General features: G+C 49.8%; 1 protein-coding gene and 1 long non-coding RNA gene across 10 annotated transcripts in view; both read right to left on the bottom strand.

Annotated features, from left to right (window-relative positions):
- VWA5B1 (von Willebrand factor A domain containing 5B1) overlaps positions 1-27,612 on the bottom strand; it is a 90,628-nt gene that overhangs the window by 35,325 nt on the left and 27,691 nt on the right. For 8 of the 9 annotated variants that reach the window (XM_075121145.1, XM_075121143.1, XM_075121144.1 and 5 more), the window contains 9 exons: positions 25,579-25,765; positions 24,662-24,823; positions 23,893-24,112; positions 23,001-23,146; positions 22,399-22,530; positions 21,764-21,888; positions 11,875-12,051; positions 3,416-3,526; positions 1,500-1,702 (listed from right to left, as the gene is read on the bottom strand). In XM_075121145.1, coding sequence (XP_074977246.1) covers positions 1,500-1,702; positions 3,416-3,526; positions 11,875-12,051; positions 21,764-21,888; positions 22,399-22,530; positions 23,001-23,146; positions 23,893-24,112; positions 24,662-24,823; positions 25,579-25,717 — 1,415 coding nt within the window. In that variant the 5' untranslated portion in view covers positions 25,718-25,765. The remainder of the gene's footprint in view (positions 1-1,499; positions 1,703-3,415; positions 3,527-11,874; positions 12,052-21,763; positions 21,889-22,398; positions 22,531-23,000; positions 23,147-23,892; positions 24,113-24,661; positions 24,824-25,578; positions 25,766-27,612) is intronic. The other variant, XM_048824839.2, reaches the window with a different exon arrangement.
- On the bottom strand, positions 17,091-18,841 carry LOC125624297 (uncharacterized). The gene is made up of 2 exons (XR_007353267.2): positions 17,822-18,841; positions 17,091-17,697 (listed from the first exon to the last, which is right to left on the bottom strand). It is a non-coding gene; the product is annotated as an uncharacterized LOC125624297 (long non-coding RNA).

The following is a 27,612-nucleotide window of genomic DNA, read 5'->3' as shown; positions in this document are numbered from 1 at the left end:
AGATACACTCCTGCCTTGGAGCAAGGGTTTCCACCTCCCTTAGGAAAGGACTGTCTAAGGACTGGTGAAGAGGAAACACAAAAAGCCCCCCCAGCACCTCGTTCCTCTATGCTTTTCTCCAGCCCTGCCTGTCTGGAACACCCTGAGCAATTACCTCTCTGGGCCTGAGAGCCTGACACCTAGGGCTGCTGCTGCTAGCCTGAGCAGAACCTTCCTCCCCCAGTGAAGGGTCTGGAGGTCCCGCTGGCCCCACAGAAGGGGAGGGTGGCGGGGCGGGAGTGATGGACACAAGGAGGGAAGGAGAATCTTCGAGGATGAGAGGGAAACTTGTCATTTGTTTTTTCTGTTGTGTTTCTCTGGTTTCTGAAACTGCGTAGCAGCCTGTCCGGTGGGAAAGGTATGCAACCTGGTGCTCCAGCTAATCTGGGATCCTGTCTCTGATGGGGGCCAGGACCAGCTGTTTCAGGGGAAAGCACAAGCCCCTCCAGAACACACCTGACTTTGCCATACGGGACCCTGCAGGGTGGGGAATTCCTTCCCTGCTCCCAGCTGATGCCCCTCATCTCATGGAAAGGCCTTGTGGTTTCATTGTGTGGACAGAACTGCAGATCCTGTTATTTGTGCCCCTTCCAAATGGATTTAGGGCTCGTCTACACTTGGAAATTAATTGGGATTAAGGTAGGGTGTGATTTTAAAACGCAGTTGCTATTCCCCTGATAACTTTACATGGGGACAAGACCTTAGTACATTTACAGGGAAAGTTGCTTGATTGCATTTCCCATCAATGCAAGGAAATCACCAGGAAAGGCAACATTAACATCCAGTGCCTGCTCAGTTCACATCTTACCCCACACACACCACATCCCTCAAATGCTCACGGCCCAGGAGCAAGTGTGGGAAGTTGGGTGCTGATACTTACGCTTTTTCATGCATACCAGAGGGACTCAATCCCCACAATAGCTGCAAATCTCAACACAGCTCCCCCTTAATAAATGTCTGATCTTTTTCTAAAACCATCCCGGGACATGTGACTCAATGATTTATTGTGGCAATGAGTTCCACAAGTTCTCTTTATGTCACATAAATACCATGCATTTCCTTTAAGCTGCTTTTCACATTTGCTTTTCAGAATATTTGATTTTTATGCTGCCCCGCACTGGACCCAGCTGGGACTCAGAACCAGATGTATTAAAAGACCGCAAGGAAGACTGTTCTCAGGTCAATCCTGCAAGCAGAAGACATCAGTGAAGAGGCTGCTTTAGTGAAACTGCCAGCCCAATTTCCCTGGCTCAGATTGTCTGGATGACCTTCCAGAAAAGGACCTGAACTTCTGGGATCCATTCCAAACCCTGCTACTACAAGCTACCACCCTGCCTTTCATTCTGATTGTGGGATGACTGTGAAATGTAAGATGGAGGCCTGCTCCTGGCATTGCACTCCGAGTCCCCTCCATGCTGGATTTTTTGCCATATGCCAGAGGATCCCAGAGTTATCCACACCTGGTGGAGGAAGAGTGATTCCGCAGCAGCTCAATGACCTTCCCGGTGTTGCTGACAGCTCCGTCGGTCAGCAGGAAGAGCAGGCGCGGGTGGCCCCTGTGGATGGGCTGCCGGATGATCCACTTTAAAGGGGACAAGATGTTGGTGCCGCCCATATCCGCCCGGATCTTCTTGATGCTCTCACACGCAATAGCCAGACTCTCCTGCAAAGGGAGCAGAAGTGCCCACTAGCTAGAGTCATTGTGGTAAATATTGTGATTGATGCTGAGCGCTGACATAACACTTTTTGTCTGGGGATCCCGAAGCACATTACGACATTGCTACGCCCCCATTTTAGCGGATGGGGGAAACAGGGGCCTGGTGAGGAGAAGTGACTTGCTGTGGGTCAGACAGCAAGTCAGTGGGAGAGCTGGGATTGCAACCCACATCTTTTCAACTTTTGGTCCCCTGCTCTAACCACCAAGCCACGCTGCCTCTGTAAAAGGCATGCACCCAATGTGTCTGCAGCTATTTTCTGTAGGTGAAATTCGCGGAGGGCAGCGCAAGGCATATGCAACACAGAAATCCCACTTAAGCTTGATGCTTTATGGCTTAAACGGGGCTAGTGCCCGGGCTGGGTGCCGCTGCTGTCCCTCTGCAAGGGAGTAATTTCACCCTGTGTGCAAGGGCAGCTGCGATTGTGTAGACCTGTGTGTTTGTCCTTAGACAGTGAGCTCCCTAGAGCAGGGTCTCTGCTTCTTCCGTGCTTGGCAGGTGCTTCCATAAATAAACAATAACACGTAGCAGGTGCTTCTGTAAATAAACAATAATAGCGATGAAGACAATTGCAGGGTGCATATGTGACAGCAGTACATGTGAGCACATGGGCCCAGCAGCAAAGGTCCTGCACTGTATGTATGAATGGGAGAAAAGTGGAAGTCAGTGCATGGGATCTTTTGTGATAGCAGGGTGCATGTCTAGGGCTGCACAAGGTATACGCAGAACTGTGTGTGCATTTTTGTGTGGCTGGCTATCCAGTGCCTGTTAATCCACACCCTAAGGAACTCTTCGTGCTGCTCAGCCCAAAGCTATGGATTTGTTTTAGGTGAGGGTGATCTGTGCCATCGACCCACACATCAGGAGGTAATAGCCTCATGCCTGTAACATTCTAGGCGTGAATGACTGCACATACAGTAGTCTTTTTATGGAAAGGCTAGATCCCATTTGTCAATGTCTGATGCTATGTGGGGTGCAAACCCCGACCCTGCAGTATGCTGGGCTACGAGAGGACATGTGGGTCTTTTCTAGTGACATGGCGATGGCTCAGAGGCATAAAGGCCTGGCCCCTGCTGGAGAAGGGGGCTGGGTTGATGAAATCTGCAGGGTTAGCTCTTTTCTGTTTCAGGAGGTTTCAGCAAGGTTCCCTTGCTCATTAGGGAAGAGCTCAGCATGGCCAGTGCAGAGAGAGTCCAGGAAAGGTAGGTTCCTAAAAGCCATGTGATGGAAAGTCAGAACCTCCGAACCTAGGTCGCTATCTTGGCCACAACGAAAGGGGTTCTGGTGTCTCAGAAAAAGTCCCTGGAATTCATGTACCCAGTGTGGAAGATCTGGGATATTAGCACCCCTCTGTTAATACCTGTCAATGGGAGCATACCAGCCCAAGTGAAGGAACCTGGACTCCAGAACAAGAGGATTGTGGCTAATGGTGTGTGCAGCTGCTTCACACAGAGAGGCAGAGCCGTGAGTGAGCTACACACCAGCTCCCTGGACCAGATGACCCCAGGGCAGGGCACGGTTGGCATCAGCTGCAGCACGTTCCCTGCTACCATCCTGAAAAGGTAGCACGTGCCAGCCCCCCCCCCCCCAGCAGCGTCCGAGCTGCAAGGCCTTTGCCCTCTTCTGTGAAGGCCAAGGAGTTCAGAAATGTCTTCACCCACCTCACAGTAAGTGTGACTGGAAGGAAAGAGGGTCTTAAAGGTCGACCCAAATCCAATGATGTTGAAGAGGCATGCCGGTGCCAGGCTCTTGAGTATGACCAGCAGGGCATCCTGTGAGGGTGAAGGAAATAAAAGTGAACACATCAGGAAGCCTGATATCTGATTGGCAGCCTTGGCTTTACCAGCAACATTACCCTCCTGGCTTTCCTTCTCCACGTTAACTTCACCACTACCCTGCATTTGGCGGCATGCAGTTCAATAACACAACAGAATAACACTGCTTGTTTCACAGAATCATAGAAATGCAGGGCAGGAAGGGACCCCAAAAGGTCATCAAGTCCAGCCTGCGGCACTGAGGCAGGGCCAAGTAAATCTAGACTCTCCCTGACAGCTATTTGTCCAGCCTGTTCAAAAAAAACTCCAGTGATGGGAATTCCACACCTGCCCTTGGAAGCCTGTTCCAGAGCTTAGCTACCCTTAGAGTTAGAAAGTTTTTCCTAATCGCTAACCTAAATTTCCCTTGCTACAGATTAAGTGCATAACTTCTTGTCCTACCTTCAGTGGACATGGAGAACAATTGATCATCATCCTCTTTGTAACAGCCCTTCACATATTGGAAGACTGCTAACAGGGCCCACCTCAGTCTTCTTTTCTCAAGCTTGGTTTTTTTTAACCTTTCCTCATCGGTCAGGTTCTTTAACTCGCTTATCATTTTTGTTGTTCTCCTCTGGATTCTCCTAATTTGTCCACATTGTTCCTAAAGTGTGGCACCCAGAATTGGACACAGAACTCCAGCTGAGGCCTCACCAGTGCTGAGTAGAGTAGGACAATTAGCTCATGAACTTAAATACAACATTCCTGCTAATACACCCCAGAATGATATCAGCCTCGTTCACAACTGCATCACATTGTTGATTCAGCTTCAATTTGTGATCCACTATCACCCCCAGATCCTTTTCAGTCATACTACCACCCAGCTAGTTACTCCCCATTATGTAGTCACGTATTTGCGTTTTCCTTCCCAAGTGAAGTACTTTGCACTTATCTTTGTTAAATTTCATTTTGTTGATTTCAGGTCATTTTTCTAATTTGTCAAGGTTATTTTAAATTCTAATCTAATTCTATTCTTCAAAGTGCTAGCCTGCCCTCCCAACTTGGTGTCATCCTCAAATTTTGTACGCATACTCTCCATTCCATTATCCAAGTAATTAAGGAAAACATTGACTAGTACCAGACCCAGGACTGACCCCTGCAGGACCTCACTACATACGCCCTCCCAGTTGGACAGCGAACCATTCATAATGACTCTTTGAGTATGGTCTTTCAGCCAGATGCACACCCACCTTATAGTAATTTCATCTAGACCACAATTTCCAAGTTTGCTTTTAAGTGATTCACACATTAAGAAAACACTGCATGCATCTGATGGCTATTCTCCTCCAAAAAAGCTCCTCAGGACAGAGATGGGTAGTATGCACCCCAAAATGTAAGATTTTGGGGCATGGGTTTTAATAAGAGGCTTTACAGAACTTTAATAGAATTGTTTTCGTGAACTTTAAAAAATCAATGTGAGCTGTAGCTCATGAAAGCTTATGCTCAAATAAATTGGTTAGTCTCTAAGGTGCCACAAGTCCTCCTTTTCTTTTTGCGAATACAGACTATCATGGCAGCTACTCTGAAACCAATTTTTGGACAGAAATCTTCTTTTGTGAATGTAGCCATGTGTATTGTGAGAGATACTGTCTGCTGTGTTTTTTTCTTGAGCAAAGTGCACAAAACAAACAAAACAGCATAAATGCTGAAAAAAATCAGTTTTTTTTAAAAAAATTTAAACTGCTTTCTCTCCGAATGAATGATTTTTCACCTGAAAAATTCTCTGTAACTTTCCCTTCTGAACTGGTTCTTTTTATTAGAGAAAAGAAATGTAATCGATCTCACATCATGCATGGTGGGAATGGAATGCTCCAGGATGAAGGGTGCTGCCTGTTTTGACAACAAACAGGAGACAGTGGATATGGAGTTCACTTGTGAAAAAGAGGATGGTTAAAGGCCAAGTGCAGGTCAGTGATTTGTGTTGTTCCAGAGTGGTTTAGTGTTGTGTGTTTACATGAGGATGAGATCATACAGTTGTCAGTTTGCCTTGGGCAGCAGAAACCCAAGAGCCAGCCCTGAGAGAATAGCTGCTAAGGTCAAAGGAAGTGGGAGAGCCTCCTCACTTTCTCATTGACAGAGGCGTGGATTAGATGACCCAAAAGCCAAGAAGTTAAAAATATACCATTTCCAATCGAAGGGGAATTTTAGATTATCAGACTGTAACTTCCCAATTGGAACTTCGCCATAGCACCAGAGTTAAACACTTCAGCTCTTAGGGCTTGTTCCAAAGCCCAGTGAAGTTCATGGAAAAATGCCATGAGGCTTTGGATCAGATCCTTAAAGTCTTATAGTAACTTTATTGCCACAAGTTGATAGCACCTCTCTAGCTTCATGGCCACCCCAAATTCATTCCTACAAACAGTGCATCACATCTGCAAGGCATCCAGGTCTGGAGCTCCCAGTGACTTCAGTGGGGGGGGGTTATGCCTGAGCCCTGTACTGTTACACACACACACATACACACACACACACCCCTGGCTCATGATTGGCTGAAAACAGTCATGTGACAAGTCCGTAAGTTTTATTGGAGACTCTCGGAAAGGTAAACAATACAGAGATCTGGAGCAATGTTAACCGATGTACATGTATGCGTTTTGACCGGCTGCAGATGAGTTAGGGAAAACTGAATTAGTGAGAGAACATATTCAAATTGCTGCTTCCTGAAAGGTTCAGCAGAGGTGATTTTTTTCCCCCCCAGGATCTTGAAGTTGGTATTTTAAGAAGTAGTTTTCAAAAACAGATTTCCAGATATTTCTAATGAAGCAATTCAAATGTATGTTACAAATACGGACTTCACGTTTCAGTGAGCAGGAAGATTTATCGCTCCTTAAGTTAACTATTGATCTCAGTTCTGCTGCACTCGATATTTATCTCACAGATCCATAAACCTAGATGTTCACCTCAAGAGAAGTCAATATCTGCTTCTTATTCCATGTTTGCCAATATATATGCTTGACACAGTCACACTTACCACCCTGTATACAGTGTTTTTGAAATGGTGAGCTGCATTAGAGCAGGATTGCCAGAATGAAATCAGCCGCAGGAAATTAAAAGCATTGAACTTTCCCCCTTAACATTTTAGTCTGGAATTCCCTTCCCCCTCCCCCCACCCCCTCCCACCCCCCGATTACACACACACAGAAAACAAGCACCAAATTACTCCCTATCTATTCATTTTTGATTCATTTTAATCTACAGATAGCACTGTTGTCACATAGCACAGTTTTCATACCACGCAGCTCCATTTCCTCCTTCTAACACATCCAAGTTCATCCCATGCAATTTATAGTCCAAGCTGATGACTATGCAAATGTTATTCAATCAAGTTCAATCCATCCAAAATACATTAAAAGCAGCAACTGCATTCAGACATTTACGAACGACAGAAGCCAGGAGAAAACAGGAGAGTGGGTTTTTTTTTTTCTTCTGAAGATACATTGCCTTGAAAGGTGGCCTCTCCTTTTCCTTAGAAGTAAAAGGGAAAGGGTGGGCTGGCAAGCATCCTTCTTCCATTCAGGATGGCCACACGACTGGAAATCTTCAAGCGTATTTCTTACCATGCTAGTTAAACTGCCAGGCAGAACCCAAAGCCTTCCTGAGCAGTCCCATTTCAGTACCAGAGACAGTTCCCTCAAAGTGGCTATTGTAGGCTAGGATTTTCAAAGGAGTTAGGTACATAAAGCCAGGGTGCCTAATTCCCTTCAGTCCCTTTAAAAATCCCAGCCATAAAGAATAATGAGTTAAATTCAGCTCTGATGTAACTGGTAGGACAGGTTTCAGAGTAACAGCCGTGTTAGTCTGTATTCGCCAAAAGAAAAGGAGGACTTGTGGCACCTTAGAGACTAACCAATTTATTTGACCATAAGCTTTCGTGAGCTACAGCTCACTTCATTGGACGCATACTGTGGAAAATACAGAAGATGTTTTTATACACACAAACCATGAAAAAAGGGGTGATTATCACTACAAAAGGTTTTCTCTCCCCCCACCCCACTCTCCTGCTGGTAATAGCTTATGTAAAGTGGGACAGGTGGGACTGGTAGCTCAGCTTTCAGAGTAGCAGCCGTGTTAGTCTGTATTCGCAAAAAGAAAAGGAGGACTTGTGGCACCTTAGAGACTGACCAATTTATCTGAGCATCCGATGAAGTGAGCTGTAGCTCACAAAAGCTTATGCTCAAATAAATTGGTTAGTGTCTAAGGTGCCACAAGTCCTCCTTTGGTAGGATAGGGTTACACATACAGGATGCACTGTATGTCAGAAAATAGGTGAAAGTGACAAAATAGTGTAAGTTCCACAGACCTGGCACTCACTGGGTTTGTAACAGGAGTGTAATTTACACAGCTTCCTGCATCAGCCTGAAATTATTTTTGATGTCTCCCATGCAAATAATGACCAGGCTTGACCTGCTTAGCTTGTAAGAATTAATGAACCCATAGCTCAAGGTTATACGTTAAATAACATTACACAGCACCAATCCCTGATAGAGCACATCTCATCCATAGATCTTGCCATGCTACACACAGATGGGCACAGATTATTTTAGTTATTAAATAACAATAATCTTTCACATTTATCTAGGGCAGTGGTTCTCAAGGGTAAGGACTAGGACTAAGTCTCAGGCGATAATGGGTGTGTCCTTAGGTGAGTCACTGAATCTCTCTGTGTTTTAGTTCCCCAACTGTAAAATGGGGATAATAGCCCTTCTTTTCTCCCACCCTTTGTCTGTCCTGTCTATTTAGATTGTAAGCTCTTTGTGTACCAGCAGCTGGCACAATGGGGCCCTGAATTCAACTGGAGATTCTAGGTGCTACTCTCAAAAATATAAAATAAATTATAACAACTAACTTTGCCTAAAACACCCCTGTGAATAAGATATTATCCCCCTTTGCAAGTGGGTAAACTGAGGCCTGGGGAGATAAGTGACTTGCCCTAGTCCACGTAGTGAATCAGTAGCGAAACTGGGAATAGAATCTAGATTTTCTGACCCTAGATACTGCTCCTCTGAGTGGGAAGGAATGCACACAAAGCAGAACAGAAGCTCCTAATGACTATCAGGTTGTAAAATGGGGGGGGGGGAGCAGTGTTTCCTTGCACATCAGTGAAGTAATCTTTCATCTCCAGTGGCTCTGACATCTCAGTGTAGCCCTTTGGTGATACCATCGCAGGGAACAGTAAGCTCTGCAGTCAGCTCTGTTCCCTAAGTGGCCCGCGGGTCTCACACTTGCAAGGGTGAGAGAAGGGCTTTTGCCTGGCAGGACGGGACTGCATGCTTTTCAAAGAATGACAAAGGGAATTTTGAATGCGGTGATACTTAAATCTATTTCTTTAAAATTCACGTGTGCACACACAAACATGCACCCAGGCAAGCACACAAACACACGTGTGCATACATAAGATTTAGGGTACTAGGCTTTAGTGGCCCCCAGGCAGGCTCTGGCTCTCTGCAGGTGGCCTGTACAAACTAGCCCTTCCAGAACTCTGCCAACAGCCAGCACATAGCAGGCAGCACTCTCATTCTCTGCGGGTGGGGGCCTTCCAAATCCTGTTCCCATGGAAACAAGAGTCAGCTTGGCAATGATAAGACTTTGAACAGGGCTCCTGCTGGGCGACCTCCGGTGCAAGTCCCAGAGGCAGACTATGCCCAGAAGGGGATGCACCAGTGCCCAGGACTGGGCTCCTGCAGCGGTAGGGGTTCTCCATCCACCTAGCTCAGCCCCAGACATGGGTGGCACTGTGGGAAGAGAGGGTGTGGCCGCACACCTGGTGCTGAGCTAATTCAGTGGCTCTCCCAGGTATTCTCTGCCTACAGGGCATTCACCGGCAACTTAGAGCTGCCCTTTCCTAGCAGAAATTCCAGGGGAAGGGTGGCTTTGCAAACCCCACCTGCCCTCTCCAGGGCTAGGGATTGCAACAGCCCCTACTGGCTCAGGAAAATGTAAAATGCAGGGGTGAACTGACCCCAGAGAGTCCAGAAGGAAATCTTTCCAGGGCTGCTCCTCCCCAAACTGCAGCTGCTCACTGAGACATGCCAGGGCCAGCTGGCAAACACAGACCTGGCCTCTGAAGTGCAATAGGCATAGACAAGAATCATTAAATAGTGACTAGAGAGATTTCCCCGTCGATGGCTGTAGGAGTTTCAAGGAGGGAAATTTGGCTAAGTCCAGGCCTGTACAGTTATACCAGACAGTGGTGCACAGCCAGACTCTGTCCTGATTTACGCCCTTTTCAGGGTATGTCTGCATTGCAGCCAGGGTGGGTGAATGGCAGTTTGCGTGGACATATCTGTACCATGCTAGCTTGCTAAAGATAGAAACCTCAGTCTTCAGCGTGGGCTGTACCAACCATCCGACCCCCCAACCTTCACCCCCAGGTCTGTACTTGCTTGTACAGCTGGTGCTGAAGCCTGCCGTGTGGCATTCTCACTTCTATTGTTATCAACTAACTAGAGTGCATCTAGCATGGGTTCGTCTAGCCAAACTGCCATTCCCACAGGGTAGATGTCCCTGAAGTCACTGGGGGAAGCTGACACTGAATCCATCCCAAGGGAAGAATATTTGCCAGCCATACCCAAGCCCCCGGCTTACTGCCCATCTTCTATTATTTCACTCCTGAGGGGGTCATCTCTAAGCCCCCCATTCGGCAAAGCACTTAATGGGACCTCCAAGAACTAAATAGTCACCTTGGCTCTCATAGGGCCCAATCCTGTGAGCTGTATTCATATAAATAGCCCCACTGAACTCACTGAGTCTCCTCATGTGAGTAAGGTTTGCAGGACTGAGCCTATAGGGACTGATCCAAAATGCACTGAAAACAATGGAAAGGCTCCCACAGACTTCTGGGGCCTTGGCCAAAGCCAGTTACCATAATGTCGTCAAAACAATATGACGTGTTTATATAGGGTTATAGCTCATATGTAGGGCCCTACCAAATTCACGGCCATGAAAAACACCTCACAGCCCATGAAATCTGGTCTCCCCCCGTGAAATCTGGTCTTTTGTGTGCTTTTATCCTATACTATATAGATTTCAAGGGAGAGACCAGCATTTCTCAAATTGGGGGTCCTGGCTCAAAAGGGAGTTGCGGGGGGGGGGTCACAAGGTTATTTTACGGGGGTGCAGTATTGCCACCCTTACTTCTCCACTGCCTTCAGAGCGGAGAGCGCCCCGCCAGCAGTACTGCAGAAATCAGGGTGGCAACACCAGACCGGGCCATCCTTACTTCTGTGCTGCAGCTGGCAACGGCTCGGCCTTCAGAGCTGGGCTCCCGGCCAGCAGCCGCTGCTCTCCAGTGGCCCAGCTCTGAAGGCAGGGAGCCACCAGCAGCAGCGCAGAAGTAAGGGTAGCCGTACCGTAACCTCCCCCTACAATAACCTTGCGACCCCCCCCCCAACTCCTTTTTGGGTCAGGACTCCTACAATTACAACACCGTGACATTTCAGATTTAAATAGCTGAAATCATGAAATTTATGATTTTTAAAATCCGGTGACAGTGAAATTGACCAAAATGGACTGTGAATTTGGTAGGCCCCTACTCCTATGTACCTACGGATTATAGTGCATGCGGCACATCCCCTGGCATATGCACTTGTACCTATCTACCTCGACAGCTCAATGTCACCCACTGCTCATATAGTCATTGCGCAATGCAGCAGCTCTTTAACACTGCACAGCAAAACCACAGGACAGTTGAGCACAGGCCACAAAGAACTCCTTTACCAGTCAAAGCTGCAAAGGGAATTTGAACAGGTACATTATTGACTTTTATTTATAATGGCACCTTCTATCCAAAGAGCTCAACGTCCTTCACACATTCCACAGAGGTAGGTAAATGTTATTATTTTGCTTTTACAGCGAGGAAAACAGAGGCACTGACTGGTGAAATGACTTGCCCAGGGTCACAGAGCAGGTCAGTGGCAGAACGCCACCTACAGAGTGACTGGCACCAATCACTTCCTGCGGCGTTTTGAGTTTCTTTGGGGGTCTTCCATCAAAGTACTGACCTGTCCCAACGCTCTGTTTAATTTGACCAGACAAAGGCTGTGAAATTTGACCAGACAAAGGTAGAATGGCTGAAGAACACATTACATGCAAACCAGTGAGATGCTGAAAACCAAACTGCTTTGGATTTGTTCCATCCACAGAAAGAACACCCCATGACCCCCAGAGAGCCGAGAAAGATGGGCAGAGATGCTTCATCAGCACTTAAAGAAACACTTTTGCTAGCTAATATTTAACCAGACTTTAATGTTCAGCCAATTCTCCGCAACTGCAGATCCCTAGGAGTCATGTTTTACCCCCTGTGGTACCTTGACGCGGTTGATGTTTGTGCCGCTCATGCTTCCACTGCGGTCTATCAGAAATATAAACTCTCCCTGGGTTTCCCTGAGGTCTGGCTGGCTGGTTCTCAGGTCAGGGCAGAAGTTCAGCATGATCACGGGGTGGTGAGGGATGTCCTTGTTCAGGCGTTTCCTGATGATTTCCGTCTGCAACGAGCAAGAAATGAACTTGAGAGGAAGAGCCCAGTGTGGCGGTTTATCTGTAAAACCCCTTCATGTATTGTCCCTTTCCCCCCACCCCACCTTTTAACTCTAGGCATGAATCAGAGCAGTGTAAAAAACATAGTGGCAAAAACACCTGAGCCCTGTCTATGCTACAGCTTCCCCATTCCTACCCCCTGTGGAGCAGCTCCAGTGCTCAATTACATGTCTGATTTCAGGGAAGATACATTCTGGAGGGCAAATGCTGCATGAGACCCCTAATCCGAGAATACCTACGTATTGACTGCCTGCATGAATGCACAGTGGGAACACAACCAATCTACATCTTGGGATAACCACCTTATGGCAGAGGATCTCCAAATGCTTTATTAAGTAAGCCTCTCTGTATGAAGTCGGTACATATTATTAGCATGTGCATTTTACATATGGGGAAACTGAGGCCCTGTGCCATTAAGTGACTTGCTCAAGGTCATACAGAAATTAAATGGCAGAGCTAGGAACAGAACACATGACAGCCTCAGGCATTGTTCCACATCTAAATGGGGCACAATGTCCGGCTCTGTTATTTTCTGCTCTTTCTGTTTTTTTCTACCTGTTCTTTTTATCATATTTTATCACATACATTAAAATACCTGGCCTACCACTCCAGGTATAATTGCAGTAGAAAACTGCATGATACATAGTTTCTTCACTACACATCAGACCTCAGACCTATTGGCTTTTTGCATTTTTTCATTTTACTCTACGTATCAATCTTCATTTTAAAAAATCAATAACATTGAACTTTAAAAAAAAAAAGAGGGCCCATGATGCTTTTAGACTCCTCTTTGTTATGTGTATTAGGGTTATTTAATTATATTACCATAACGCCCAGGAGCCCCACTCATGGACCTATACCCCACTGTGTTAGGTGCTGTACAACAACAGAACAAAAAGCCGACAGAGCCTAAGCTGACGTGAATCAACTGAGCTCCATTGACGTATGGAGCAACGCCAATTTATACCAGCTGTGCATCTGGCCCCTTGTCCCAGCTCGGCAGTACTGAAACACACACTTAAGTCAACAATTTGTCTGAAAAAAAGAAAAAAAAAGCCCAAGGCTGCCGATTCTCTCTGATTCTGCCTGAATGATTGCTCTTATTTTATACAGCCAGTGAGGCTTCCATTCCCTGAGCCCTCTATAATGTCATTACAAACCCTTCTTTTTCTGTATTGGTCTGCACATACCGCTGATCTCTCCCCAGCTCAGCCCCACTTCGGGTTGATCTGCACACAGGGGCTTTATTTGTCAGCAACACAGACAGAATTTCTCTCCCCCTGCCCCCTGTGGAAATGTATATCACATTTATAGGTATACGTACAGAACCCTGTAGTTACATTAGCCTGGCTACAAATGACAAGGACTATTGACTCGCATGCTTCAGCATCTAAATTGCTCACCAGCTGCAGGGGTTGGGAAGTCATTTTGCTCCCCCCTCCCCATATAATGTCACATTGTTTCACCCCTTCCTCAGAAGCATGCAGCATTGGCCTCTGTCAGAAAGCAGACTAAAGAGCCCTTGGTGTCTTCCAGCATTGTAATTACTATTCAGCTGTATACAGATTGTAATAACACCTTTGGATTCACAAGGGAAGCCTGGTGTCAGCCAAGAGATGGAGACAGCTTGCTGCCTGGATGAGTCCCCTGTGGATGGGATGACCTGCCCTAGGAAAATTGAATAGAAGGGCGGGCTGCATGAAGACAAGCCCTGAGCAGAAGGGTGAGTCCTGATGAAGATGTTTTTGAGTTCATTGTATGCATAGAATCATAGGCTTACATGGGACCGCAAGGGTAATCTTGCCTAACCCCTGCCAAGATGCAGGATTTGTTGTGGCTGAACCATCCATGACAGATTCCCTTCTCTTTGGACTTTAATACCCTGAAAGGGGTGGGACTGAGGGGGCCAGAGAGCTAAAGCACCACTGCACTGGACCCACAACCAACCGTCCCAGACTCCAGGACAGGGTGAGTAGTGCCCCGTTGGGACACTGTAAAAGCAGACCCTGTCCCACTTCTCTTCCCAGCACCCCGTGCCACAGGCAAGCATCACTCCTATTCTGCAGATGGGGAAATCAGGCATGGGGTAGGGTAAGTGACTTGCCCATGGTCACATAAAAGCCTAGGGTTGAACGGGGGACTGAACCAGGGTCCCCTGAGTCTAAATCCAGTGCCTGGTGCACTAGGCTGTTCTGCAGGTGAGGATACTGGGAGGCACTCAGAACCTCACAAAGTTGAAGGAGCCTCAGCTGAGCAGGGCCCAATCCTGGCAGCCCAATAAGCATGGGACTCCCAATGACTTCAGAGAGAGCTTTGCAAGGGAAGCCTTGGTAAACAGGACACTGAGAGTAGATCTACATTTCAATGCAAGGCCAGGGTTAATGACACTTGAGAGAGCAGACGCTGGGTTTGAGACCCCAGGGCTTGAGCACATATACTGATTGCCAACCCCAGGTAAAGAATATTTTAATCTGGGTCCAAACTCGGGGTTCTGGGGTCTACACTGCAGTAGGCAGACCCGAGTCCAACCAATTGTATCCCAGACTTCCTAGCACCCTCCCAAAATGTGACCACTCTCACTCTTTGTGGGTGGCACAGTGTGGGAAAGCTTGACTGCCCACAGGGCATGTTACAGGAAGTTTGAACAGTCCGCCAACACAGCCTGCCGAGCCATCGTTTTGGTCTGTGCACTTCCAGCAGCCAGAGCCAGCAACATGGAGAAGGTGCCATTTCAAGCACTTCTCTTGCTTGAGCTTTCACTCCCATTTCAGGATGCAGGCAGAGCTTCCACGAGACACTGGTGGGCATTTCGGCAGCTTTTTCTGACCCACGGAAGGCACCGGACAGATATAATGATGGAGCAGGAGCGGAAGGATGCGGACATGGCAGACTTGAACTGGCTGATGTTGGTCACTTGGTACAGCCATTCATGCCCACTATGTGGACCGACGCTTCTGGGGCAGGGCCGTAAGCACAGGCTGATGGGATCGCATCATCCTGCAGACTGCAGTGACCAGCCATGGGTCCAGAACTGTTGCATGAAGAAAGCTATATTTCTGCAGCTCTGTGAACAGATCCAACCCTCCAGCATAAAGGGTGGCCTGGCTGGTCCAGAAGTGGGTTGCTATCACCATCTGGAAGCTGGCTATCCCGTGCTGCTACAGGTCCATTGCCAACCAGTTTGAGACTGAAAAGTCAATGGTGGGTAAAATGGTGGCAGAGATTTCTGAGGCAGTTAGGGGTGTGGTTGACCCCAAGATGGCAGGCATAAAAGATACTCCTGAAGTAATTACCGGCTTGTTTCCAGACTGCGCCGGGGCCATTGATGGGATCCGAGTGCCCATACTTTGCCCTTCTCAAGGAGCACAAGTACAGAAACTGCAAAGGGTGCTTCTCCACTGTTATGCAAACCCTCGTGGACAACAGAGGGCGATTTATGAACGTAAGGGTTGCCGGCACTGGAAAAGTTCATGATGCCAGGGTTTTGGGGTTTCTTTGGCAATTGGGAGTCTACATTCATGGACACACTGAGTCACGATTCCCGCCACGTGACATTGTCATAAATGGCGTCACTGTCCCCACTGCTATGCTGGAGGACCTCGTGTGCCCCTTTTTGTGTTGGCTTTTGAAACCAGCCCCTGATCTCGGAGGCAAAAGAAGGTTTAAGTCCACTCCCGGCAGATGGAGAATGGTGGTTGAATGAGTTTGGCAGGCTGAAATCCCGTTGGAGATGTCTACAGAACCATTTGGATTCCGGTGACACTAATGCTGTCTGCCTCACTGTGGCTTGTTTTGCTCTTCACAGTCTTTGTGAAGCCAGAGGTGAGCCATTTCCCCCTGAATGGGCCTATGGCAGCGAGGGGCCGCTGACCCGTTACACTCAGCCAGAAAGTGCTCCTGCCAGAGCCGCAGCTGGATGCACCCGGGCAACAGACGTCAGGGATGCTTTGTGCTCCCACCTTATGGACTTGCATGGGCCAATGGAAGAGAGAGAACAGTACCTTTATGAATGTGCTTGTGGCGGGGAGTGGGGGGGTGCTGATTGCTTGTGCAGGCTGTGGGGTGAGACAGGGTGTAACAGGCCTTCCTGGCTCCCTGCTGGAGGCCCAATGCTCCTACTACACCCCAGCCCAGGAAGGAGCAGTGGAGGTGGGCCCTCCAGGCCTGCCTAGAAAGGCTGCACGGAAGCAGCCAATCAGAGCCCAGCAGGCTCAGCTAAAAGGAGCTGCAGGACCTTCGGGGCGTCAGTTCTTGGCTGGGACCAGAGGGAGGAAGGAAAGAAGGGGGCTCCCCTCTGGCCACAGGCACTCAGCTGGTTGTTATTGGACCTGGGAGAGCGAGGGCCTAGGAACTCTAACCCAAAGGTAGCAAGTGAAGGTCAAGGGAGCGGGCGGGAAGAGGCCCAGGGAATGCAGCAGCAGCTAACTGAAGGGAGCCATACGTTGCTGCTGTTTATAGGGTCCCAGGGGTGGAACCCGGAGTAGCGGGCGGGACAAGGCTTTAGAAGCCAGAATGAAGGGCTGGATTTAAAGGACCCAGAGATGGGGCTGAAGACCCTGCTGAGGGCAGGCAGCCAGTTTGTTGACTCATCGATACCTGGGAAGGGGTTCATTTTTGAGCGTGTGACTTGGCCAGAGGACTGAGTCACTGAAGACCCACCTAGCGAGGTCAGCCACCACAAGGGGTGCCAGGAGTGGGGGAAAGGATCACAGTACTTCTCCCAGCCACTAGGAGGCACTCAGGAGGTGAGTGTCACCTGTCACGGGGGTTGATGGTCATACATTTTATTCTTGAATGACGTGACCACTCATGAAAGGGGATGTGGAGACAGTATGGATTGATGTAAATAACCGATGTAAGGATAGATGTACATAGCTGGATTGAGACATGGGTTTTGCATGCCACTTCCCTGCTGTCCCTGATCATGTGTTTGCCTTTATTATTTGAAATACACATTACATGCTGTGTTGCAGTGATGGCAATAAGATTTCTTTATGAAATCAAAACTTTTATTTTGACACATTTATTGGACAAGTACAATATGAAACCGTTGCAGGGCAGGCCAGTTGCCCTTAACACCCCAAAACACCAGCAACACCCAAACCTTTAAAAGTTACCACGAATAAAGCACATAAACACACGCAAACAATGAAACTAGGTACAAGACAACCCCACCTACTACTGCATCTCCCGTGAGCCCCCTATTCTCCTTTCCCTGTTTGCCATGGGGGCACGGGGAAGTGTCCACTGGAGAGGGGTTCAGCAGTGAGGACTGCATGGGGCACATTTGCCCTATTCAGCCACTCATAGGGCCCTACTGCATGGGCCACCCAGCCATGGAGTTGTCCAAGCTGCTCCTGGAGTGCAGGGCACCACAGAGGGGATGCAGCCCATGGTCCAGGCACAGCAGCAGCTGGCAACCTTGAAGCCATTAGAGACAGCAGCTGCTCAAACAATTCTGCCTGTCCAGAACGCCGACCATAAATTAATCCCGGAAAAGCTTCCTCTTGGAACAATCCGCGAAGGTCCAGTGAGCCAGGCTTCTGCATGTGGGCGAGCTGTGGAGATATTACAAGCTGGAGATGCCGAGGAGCCTAGAAGAAGACAAGACACACACGGTTATTGTCCTGAATAGCTCAGTGCAGGAGCAGAAGGGAAAAAATCACTTTGGAATTTCCAGAACAGAAAATGTTACTTTTTGAGACTGAACTTCATTACCTTGGCAGAGGGCTGCTCAGACCACAAAAGCTTCCAGCACCCAGCCGGATTCATTGCCGTGAAAGCAGTGCTGAGAGAATGGGAAATTCGAAACCACAATTTAAAAAAAAAAATGGAATTTAGGGGGAGGTTGGTGACAGCGCTTCTCTATCATTTCAGACATTACACATTTTGGAGGACGGAACATTTGTGGTGCCCGGAATTGTTCTTCAAAGCTGATGGTGGACCACTGAGCACGGATTCCACTGAAACAGTCACACGCAGGGTGACTGAACTGCACGGCTACGAGTGGAGTGGGCCAGTGACCTACCAAGGCGACCTTGAAAAATACACCCCTGAAATGGGACTGCTTCTCTGGAGTTCCTGCTTTGGGAAAAGTTTGCGGCTATCAGCATCCAGGACTGGGTCAGAATTCACGGGGGAATCAACAGGATGCTGCATTTGTATCCGCATGGCTTAGTGCCTCCCCACAACCTCCAGTGCAGCTTGTTAGGACTGCGTGAAACCACACAGACAACCCTTCTGCCATCCCCCTTCCGCTTGGCTGAATTCCACCCCCCAGGCAGATTTGGGACGAATGGTTTTGTCACCCAGGGACTACATGGACTACATTTTACAGAACTGGACTACATTTGAACCTCTGCCCATCCCCCTCGCCACCTGTACAGTTCCGTCTCTTCAAGTGGCTCGTCACCTCGTGGGTTGGGCCGAGCGGCCTACATACAGGGAAGGTAATACAAGGTTCTTATTTTAACAAACCAGAATGAACTAGCAAAAATGTGCACCTTCCCAGGAAAACGTCACTTCTATGTGCTTATTTTACTGTTTGCATTTCCCAGTCTCCAGTTTGAATTCCCCGTAGCGGTGGGGGCGGGAGGGGAAGGATGCCAGGGCGCTGGCATGCAATCCAACATTAGTGGATGCACGTTGCTACCCCGGGCGTATAAGGTCTTTTGCATTGGTTCACAGAAGGGAAATCCCTCCCAATCCTATATTAATAACACAAAAACGGAGCCAGAAACTTACCGGGCTCTGGGGCAGTTTCTCGCTCTCTCCCGTTTGGGCTGCCGGTTCTGCGGCGGGCTGTTCCTCTCGGGGCGGGGGGGGGGGGGGGGGTAGGACAAAGCTCCACTGAGACTGGCCCCGGGATGTGCTGCAGCTGCTCCTGCAGCAAAGCCTCCTCTGGGATCAGTTTCATGAGCAGAGTCACTTCATTTGCCTCATTCGGCGCCTGCTGCTGGTGCCCATCAATTTCCGTGCTGGCTTCTGGGGCTCGCAGGGCGCCACCCCAACTGACCAGGTGATCATGCCCCGCCAGTGGCTTTGGTGCTCGACGCAGTCCCCAGCATTTGATCAAACTCATCACAAAACAGACACAGTGTCAGCGAGCTGCCAGAGGTGCAGTTGTGGTCCCTGGTTTTCAGGTACTTGGTCTTCAGCCAGTTACTCCATTCCCTGCACTGGTCACCGGCCCAGTAAATTTCCAGCCTCGCCAGCTTCTTCGCTCTTTGGGGGTATGAATGGTCATTCCTGGTACTTTGACTGAAATCAGTTGTTTTGCTGGCCTCACTCCAGAGACTAACTGAAATCTGGCGGTGTTCCCGCGACAACGGGTGCAGTGCGTTTTTTGACGGACTTCTGGTCGGGATCCATTGCAAATGCCCAAGGTTCTCCTAAGGTGTGTTTGCAGCTCAGAGGTCAGAATAAAATGGAAGGGTTAAATGCCGAGCAGCTGTACGTGAGCAAGGGTGTGGAGCTTCCATTTCCCTGGAGTTGACTGGCAAGTCGTGGGAGAGAGGGGACAAAGGAAGTCGGCCCACTGAATTGTGGGATACTTTTGGCAGACTCCAGGGACCCGAGCCTGGAGGGGGGACTGTATCTACACTGCAAAACAATAGGGTTGAAACCTGGATCCCACCTTGACTTGGGCTCGAACCTTCCCTTGAGGGGTCGTAGGACCCTGGGTCTGAGCCCAAGTCCGAGAGATTTGTGTGTAGACAGAAGGGGGGTTAGGACTTGAGCCTGAGTCAGAGCCCAGGTTTACGTTGCAGTGTAGACACCCCCTCAGTCACAATTGCTCTGCCTCAGCTGGGGAAGATATTTCATCTGTCCCATACCTTCCCCCACTCCCTTCACCCTTATCCAATTACAATAAACTCATCAGATCTCCTCAGCTGCCAGTTGATTCCAGAGCACTTGTCTCATAATCCTGCTAGCTAATGAGCATTCAAACCATTTGCATAACAAAATGAAGAAGGGAAATTAATGACCATTTACTGCTGAAGTATCCATGTTAATTCATTTAAGCAAAGAGGTGCTCAATGTCATGCTCTCAGGAGCGGCAATTCTAGCCTGTGATCTACCAGGACACTCGACTCAATGGCTCCTCCGTTAGAGTCATGTATATAGGGGACGGAAAGCCCTGTGTAGCCATAACTTTGCCACGGCACCATCCATACTTAGCTGCTCTGTTGCCAGTGTGATCACGCCTCCAGTTCCCCCTAGGCATGCAGGTGGGATTCATATTGGAAAATGGTTCTGGAGTCAGACACCCACTGGATAATCTGACAGGCTCAAGACACAGAATAATCAGGCAGGCATCTGAGCAGCAGCGTGGGAAGTTCGTATCCTTCCACCTGCCGCACTCAGAATGGAATTACAGGAGAAGCCTGCAGCGTAATACAGACGAGGCTCTAATCATTGCATCTAATTGCACAGGAAAGAAAAGAACTACAAGACAATTGTCAACATGTCTTACATGTAATGAACAATTGCAACAACAACCCAGAAAACTGTCATTGTGACAGCCTGAGGAGGCACAGGACACGTGGGACCGGGCGCTAGGATAGATCACATCACTGGTGCTGATAGTGTCTCCCTGTGTGACCTTGGGCTGCAATTTTTAAAAGGGGCCACTGATTTGGAATGCCTCCGAGTTAGGTGTTTGACTTGAGTACCCCCAATTCCAATGGACTCCCCCTGCACAGCTACACTGCATGTCAATGTGCCACCACTGTGTCTGCAAATCCAGGAATTGCATTAAAGGGACCTGACCGCAAGTAGCCCTTTGTGCGTGCTGTTACCCATTCTGCAGGAGTCCGCACTGGAACCGACCACCTGTGCAGATACAGTGAATATTTATTTATCAATCTAAGGTGTTTGTCATATAACTAAATTGTTCTGATAATTATTGTAAGTAATGGAATTAATACAATAATAATAGAACCCTAACTATATATAATATACTATAATACTATACTAATGATTATAAAACCTAATTCTGTGACTGAGTTTCACCCCATGTTCAGTGAAGCAGAACTACAGACCATTTCTGCCTTCATCAGCCTTAAGCCCCTGTTAGGACATGTCTTCACAACAGAGTTAAACCAAGCACTTACCTGGGTTTTATCCCGGGGCAAAGCTCTCTACAGTCCAAACACAAAAACCTTCTGCCCAGGTTAAGAGGTGCTTTAACCCCTGGCTAGCTGGTGGCTTGAGAGTCCTCCGGTGCCTTCCCACAGTTCCCCCCACGAAGGGCAAAGTTTCCCGCAATTGACACAACTGTCTGGGAAAAGATCCTAGAGCATCTCAGCACAAGGCGCCATGGGCTCTGCCCCCAGACACGCATGCTGAGTGCAGAAACAGGGAGAACACAGTCACTTGGGCAGGGCTTTGCTGTGGGGCTGCTCACACCCGGGCTAGGCTAACCCAGGCACTGAGACCCACTGGGCTAACTCTGCACCCTCGGAGGCAGGTTACTGGACTGCAGGGATTGCTGGTCCCATGTGATATGTGTTGGGATGAACGTATGTAACCAGAGCTCCGTGATCCATTCCCAGAGGAACCCCATGCTGCTGCTGCCTCTTCTAACCCCACATGGGAAGGTCCCCTCCAGTCCTGGATAAAAACCACAGCTCCTGGCAAACCCCTTTTCCTTCTCACCTTTTTCTCGGCACTGGGGTCCTTCTTGGTCCCTTTAATGAAATCATTTCTCCCCTTCAGGTGTTGCTCATATGCTGTAGGGGTCATGTCGCCCTCTTCCATCAAGACGTGAGGCATATGGGGCTCTGGAAGGTCAGCAGGACAAGCAGAGAACAGCCTTAGAGTGTTTGCAAGAGACGCTGAGGGGCAGAAGTGGGAGACTGCAGCATTCGAGCTGGTGTAAAACCGACAGACCCTGGTCGGTGGCAGGCGGGGTCAAATCTGGGGCCTTTGGAGCTTAGTGCGTGAGCCTTTACTGCATGAGCTAAAAGCCACATGGCTGCTAGCTAAGACTGTAGAACAAACTCATTAATCTCTCTCTCTAAGTGGTCTTGGTGCCACTAGATGGGACAGAACACCGCACCCCAGAGGTGTGTGGGTTACGCTGGCACCTGGGGACTCTGGGACAGCAACAGGCACGTCCCAGTATGTTCAGAGATTTAGTTCACATAGCTGGCCCAACGTTTACCACACGAAAGAGGTATTTACCTCCAACATGCAAAGACAGAGCTAATGGCACCTGCTGCCCAGGCAATGGAATGGGAGGGACCCCCAGAAAGGGGGCGAATAGCAGACAGAAAGCACAGGCCACCTACCGCTCGGATGGATTAATATTTCCACCGGTCTGTCGAAAGTGTGTTTGTTGGCCAGCGTGATCATGATGCTCTTGGCAGAGCGGGCAGAGGGGTCAGCATCAGCTCGGATCTCGTGTGTGGGGCTTTCCACTCCTGCGCAGGAAAGAGGGATGTGACGCGGGTATGTGGTGGGTGGAGAAGCTGTTCAGTGAAGCTGGAATTCGGGGGGGGGGGCTGGGGCTCAGAGGGCCAGAGGGGGAAAGCAGAGACAGTTGCTGTGCAGAGATGAGGGTACGGCATAAAGGAACCAGGAGGGTTGAATAAGGATCTGTGTGTGCCTATGTGTCTGATCTCCTGTCTACACTCAGGTGCCCAGTTTACCACGTGACAATGCAGGGTGCTGAAGCGTCATTTGCAGAAGTGCAGCCCCAGGAAGAAATAGCAATCCGTGGTGGGAGGGAGATGGTATCACCCGCTCATCAGCGCTGCAGCTGGCAGACAAACAGCTGGTGCCATGGCAGGGTTAACGTGCTGAAACTGACTCTGTGTGGAGGGCTGTTGCCAAAGTTTAGAGGGGGTTGTCAAGCGGACTCGGCTTCAAGGGGCAGCCCTGGTGCTCTCACCTGCGAGTACACAGGGCCCCCGGATCTCCAGGTGGAAGCTGAACTCGTACTCAGTGGGGTTGGTGGCCTCCCTCTCCAGCAGCTGGGCCAGACAGAACTTGTTAGCTGGATCCAGGCTCCCAGCTCCACAGGAATGTCGATCTCTGCTGAGGAGATGACACCAAGTCAAAGCTGCAAACCCTGGGCCTGCCCCGTGCCCTGCACTGCAAATACAGCCCCGCGGCTGGGGGTAAAGCAACTGGCAGCTTCCCTGCCTCCCGCAGCAGCTCCTAATGCAGCCAGCAGCTCGTTTCTGCAGGGCTGTGGGCCTAGACAGGAGCCCACCAGCCCCAGCTCCTCTCCTCTCCAACTCAGCCCCAGCAGCTCATGCATCTCAGCCCCTTGGACTCAGCCCCAGGAGCATGTTGGGTGAGCAGGGGGCTGGGGCAGGATGCACCAGTGGGGCACAAAGCAAGAGAGCAAGGCAGATCAAAAGATGAAGATGAGAGCTGGGAAAGGAGAGACAGACAAGGAGAAGGCTAAAGAGTGGCAGCTGGGGCACAAGAGGGGAGCTGAGGGCAGAAGTGGGGAGCTGCGGTGTGCCAATCAACCAGTCTGTTGCAAGGGAGGCTGCTGATAAGAAATGGTGGGGCCCACTGAGCCAGGGAAAATGAGCTTTCATAGAAACGTTCCAATGGCACGTGGCCTGACCTTCAGCTCCTCATAATCTAGGAGGAATTCAAGCCCAACCCTCCAAGCCCAACCAGCCCCCTGCAGGTATAGATAGGAGGGGCCAGGGCTACTCCAGAGAAGGCTGCTGGAGGGATGGGGGCACTTCTACAGCCCTCAGCACCATAGCATCTGGGCCACTCCTCAAAAGCAAACCCGCTCGGAGACTCTGGCTCCCTCTTACGCTCGGAGCTGGTGTCCAGAGAGGCTGGTGCTTTCCACGCCACACTGGGGCACCTTGGGGACACACACGGCTGGGAGAAGGACCCTCACGGCACCGCTCGGGAGAGTCTGCAGCTCCGAGGAGGTGCTGATGAAAACGGACACGCTTTCCAGCGGAGGGATCACACCCAGGTTAGCCACAAAAACGATTCGCTCCAAATCCTCATCCAGCACAATCCTTCCTGCACAGAGAGGTCACGCGGGAGAGATGCTCTGGGTAGACACCAGAGAGGATGCTCCTCTCTGAGGCCATGTCACTGTCCAGGTCTCCCTCCTCCTGCACCAGCCCCTGGTATTTGTTAATCAAATACTAGACAACCCACAGCAACATCCCAGTATCATCAGGTGCATTAGAAGGGCTTCCACAGCCATCCTGCTCTGGGCTGAGATCAGGAAAGGAGACTTGCTTGTCTCTTTGCCGTGACTCAGAAAGGGCCTGATCCAAACCCCCCTGAAGTTAATGCGTTTTTCTAGACTCATATGCTGGAACTTCCAGAACCAATGGAGCCTTTAAAAGCAACTAGAACTTACTCTGATTTTCAGATCTTTTGCTGCCAGTGGTAAGTGCATGCAATGACTTTTCCTGTCCCCAAAGGGACCACGCCGCTTCTGTTCAGTACATGTGCTCCTGACACCACATCACGAGCCTGCATAACGGACAGCCCCTCTGCGATTCCTCTTCCCCTGCCCACTCCTCCCCTGGACCATTCAAACCACAAAGGACTCCTTACCGCTGCCATCCTGAGCTCTTCCACTGGGGAGGCTGCCACAGTCCAAGTAACAGTCGTCTATTTTGGCTTTGTCTTTGATCTGCACGGTCACAGCCCGCCTGGAAACGACAGCTTCGAACCCAACCACGGTGGTGTACTCATCCAGTGGGTAGACAAAGAGACCTGCCAAAGGGAAGGCTCTTAGAACAGCTGCCCTAGGGGTGAGGTTTCCAACCAGTCCCCACCAACGGTCCCGTGCTCTGGTGTGGTGGCCAAGAGGAGACACACCCTGTTAAAGGTTCCTTCCTCTGGCACCACCAGCCGCAGGAGCAAACACTGGGAGAAGCAAGGAGCCTGGAACTGTAAGCAAAAAACACGAGGGGCCCAATCCTCTCCCAGCTCCAGCACCTTTGCTGTTCAAAGAGGCCAGAATTTGGCCACAGCTCCTCTGCTGAGCTGTTGTGGAGGAGAGCTCAGCTGCCTCCTACTCCCAGCATGCCTCATGCACTTTGGCACATGTCAGAGGAGGGCAGGGACGTGGGCTGGGGAAGGGGCAGGCTGGAGTGCAGCTCTGCTTCACACATTCCCAGCAGGCACAGAGTCCCTTAGGTACCGTAGCCAGCAGTTGTAAGTTAGAAGAGCCTTTAGGCTGCTCTAACCTATGCCAGGGCTGGGGCCGGGGCTGGAGCTGCCATGTCTTGAGAATCAGGTGGCGGTAACTGACTCCCCAGTGCCCCCCACTATGCCAAGCGGTTCTCAGTTCAGGAGTGAATCTGGCCCTGTGACCGTACCGGTAGTAAGTATTGTACCCTGTCCGTAAGGGGGAGGCTGCCGAGCTGGACTCAAGAGGCTGCCATTAACACCAGCCGTGACCAGTCTCCCATACGCACCCCTGAGCCCCATCCATGCCGCCTGCGCCCCAGGGAACAGAGCCTTACCTTCAAAAGGATGGACCTCCGGGTTGCCGTAGGTCAGGGAGGCAGTCATCCCAAAGGCATAGCCGCTGACGCAAGAGGTGACCTCGGAGGCTGTGAGGGGGAGGGGGGAGCTGCTTGTCCAGTTAATGAGCCCTGGCATCCTGCTTATGGGCTCTGGGGTAGCTTGGGTGTCAGGACCTGCGGCAGCCTGGAGAGAGGGGGGGAGGACATGAGACACCTGAGAGAGCCCTGACTGCTGGAGCCCAAAACACTCCCAGCGCCTCAGACAGCCTTGGGGACAGGTAGAAGAGCTGCAGCTCGGATACAGGCCCTTGGCGGCATTAACAATCGGGAGCCTCCCACTCCCAGCAGTGTCTGCAGCCTCAAGGGCTCTGCAGGTACACGACTGTCCCAGAAGCCAGCGTGCAGGGCAGCCTGCACCTTCCCCAGCAGGACCTTCCTCCAGGGGCCTGTACAGAGTTGATAGCAAAAGGTTGAACTGAAGTGGCCTCGGGGCTGAAGACAGGAATCCAGGCAACCACTGGTTCCTAATCGCATTCTGCTGAGCTTCCCTCTCTTCCCTTTGCACAGTGAGGATGGGCCACAGCAGCGCCAAGTGGGACGGGTGCGAGTAAAATGCCCCCCATGGGACCCTTCTGCCCTAAGCTGCACCTGTAACGTTATCTTTTCTAATGGGAGAGGAAGGCTTGTAGGGATAACTATGGGTAGAGGATGGTCCTGGATTTGGCACTGATGCCTCAGCCCCTTACTGTGCCAACAGTGGCATGCATCTCGTGGACCTGGTAGGGGTAGAAAATGGCGATGGTTCTTCCCCTGTACACTTGGGTACTAGAGAACAACTTTGTTCCCGCTTGATAATGAGGAATTCACTTCCTAACCGGTGACAGTGAATGACCAAGTCAGCCCGTGGCATGGAGATGAGTAAACCATTCCCACCATGATGGGAAAGACACCATGAATCCCCATTCCCGGACATGCGCTACAATACCTGGGAACTTTGTAAAGTTAAATCTGCATGGACTGTACCAAGGACATGCTGATATTTCAGGGGCAGGATCAAACTTCCTTCCAGCAGCTGTGCTTCTGCGTATAGCTTTATATTGTGCAGAACTGGGTAACTTTCTCACACACACACCCCTCTGGTTTTTGTTTTCTTTTAAAGTGTAAAGTGTCTCCGTGATAACAAACTACAACCATGAAAGTTCTCATGAAAGAAAGAAACATGTGGAGATAGGCCGAAAAGAATATCTGTCTATCATTTCTTTGCCCATTACCAGACAGCAACACAATGCTGGCTATATTAATTCACCTTTTTCCCCTGAATTTCAGGGCAAATGCAATGACTCCTCTTCCCCACTCCCCAGGTCTCCACCTCACTCCTGCAAAGTGTGACTCAGTTCATTGCCTCCTTAGCAGAGCTGTTCATACTTAAAGTTGTTGCCTCTAATGTTTCTGTTAATTAAATTTTCCTTGCAACTGTTCTTGCTGCCAGCCCAATCTCTGCTTTAGCTAATCTTCTCCCAGTATGTCCGTCAGCCGGAGGAATTCAGATAAGGATCTTGTGGGTACCTTTCCGTCCAGAACTCACCACACTCGCTCTCTATCAGGAATTCCCAGGGACAGCTGCAGCCTGACTGCTCCTTGGCTGGCTCTGGATGCTTTATGCAACGCTCTGTGTGACCAAGGGGGAGCCAGCCACAGTGAAAGACATCAATTTACCTCTCGTTTCCTGGCCAACTCTGTGTTATTAAATGCACCTTTTGATGCAAATGTCCTGAAAGGCAAACACAACTAGCCATTAGGACCAGGAGCTCACCCGTGCCTTTCAGTGGAAACGCAGCAGAGCTAAGCTGGGCCAACTAGGGTGGGACATAAAGGACTAACCAGGAGTGACTGAGATGAGGATATGGACTTTAAGTACGAGCGAGGGCTAACCAAGATGGGGTACAGAACAAATGAGGCCAGCAAGATGGAGCTATGGGAACCATGGGGTTAATAAGGACTTTGCCAGGATGGGGCTACTTAGTAAGAACA

Source organism: Caretta caretta, chromosome 18, assembly GCF_965140235.1.
Source record: "Caretta caretta isolate rCarCar2 chromosome 18, rCarCar1.hap1, whole genome shotgun sequence".
Classification (NCBI taxonomy): domain Eukaryota; kingdom Metazoa; phylum Chordata; order Testudines; family Cheloniidae; genus Caretta; species Caretta caretta.
This window is presented reverse-complemented; position numbering and strand designations above follow the sequence as displayed.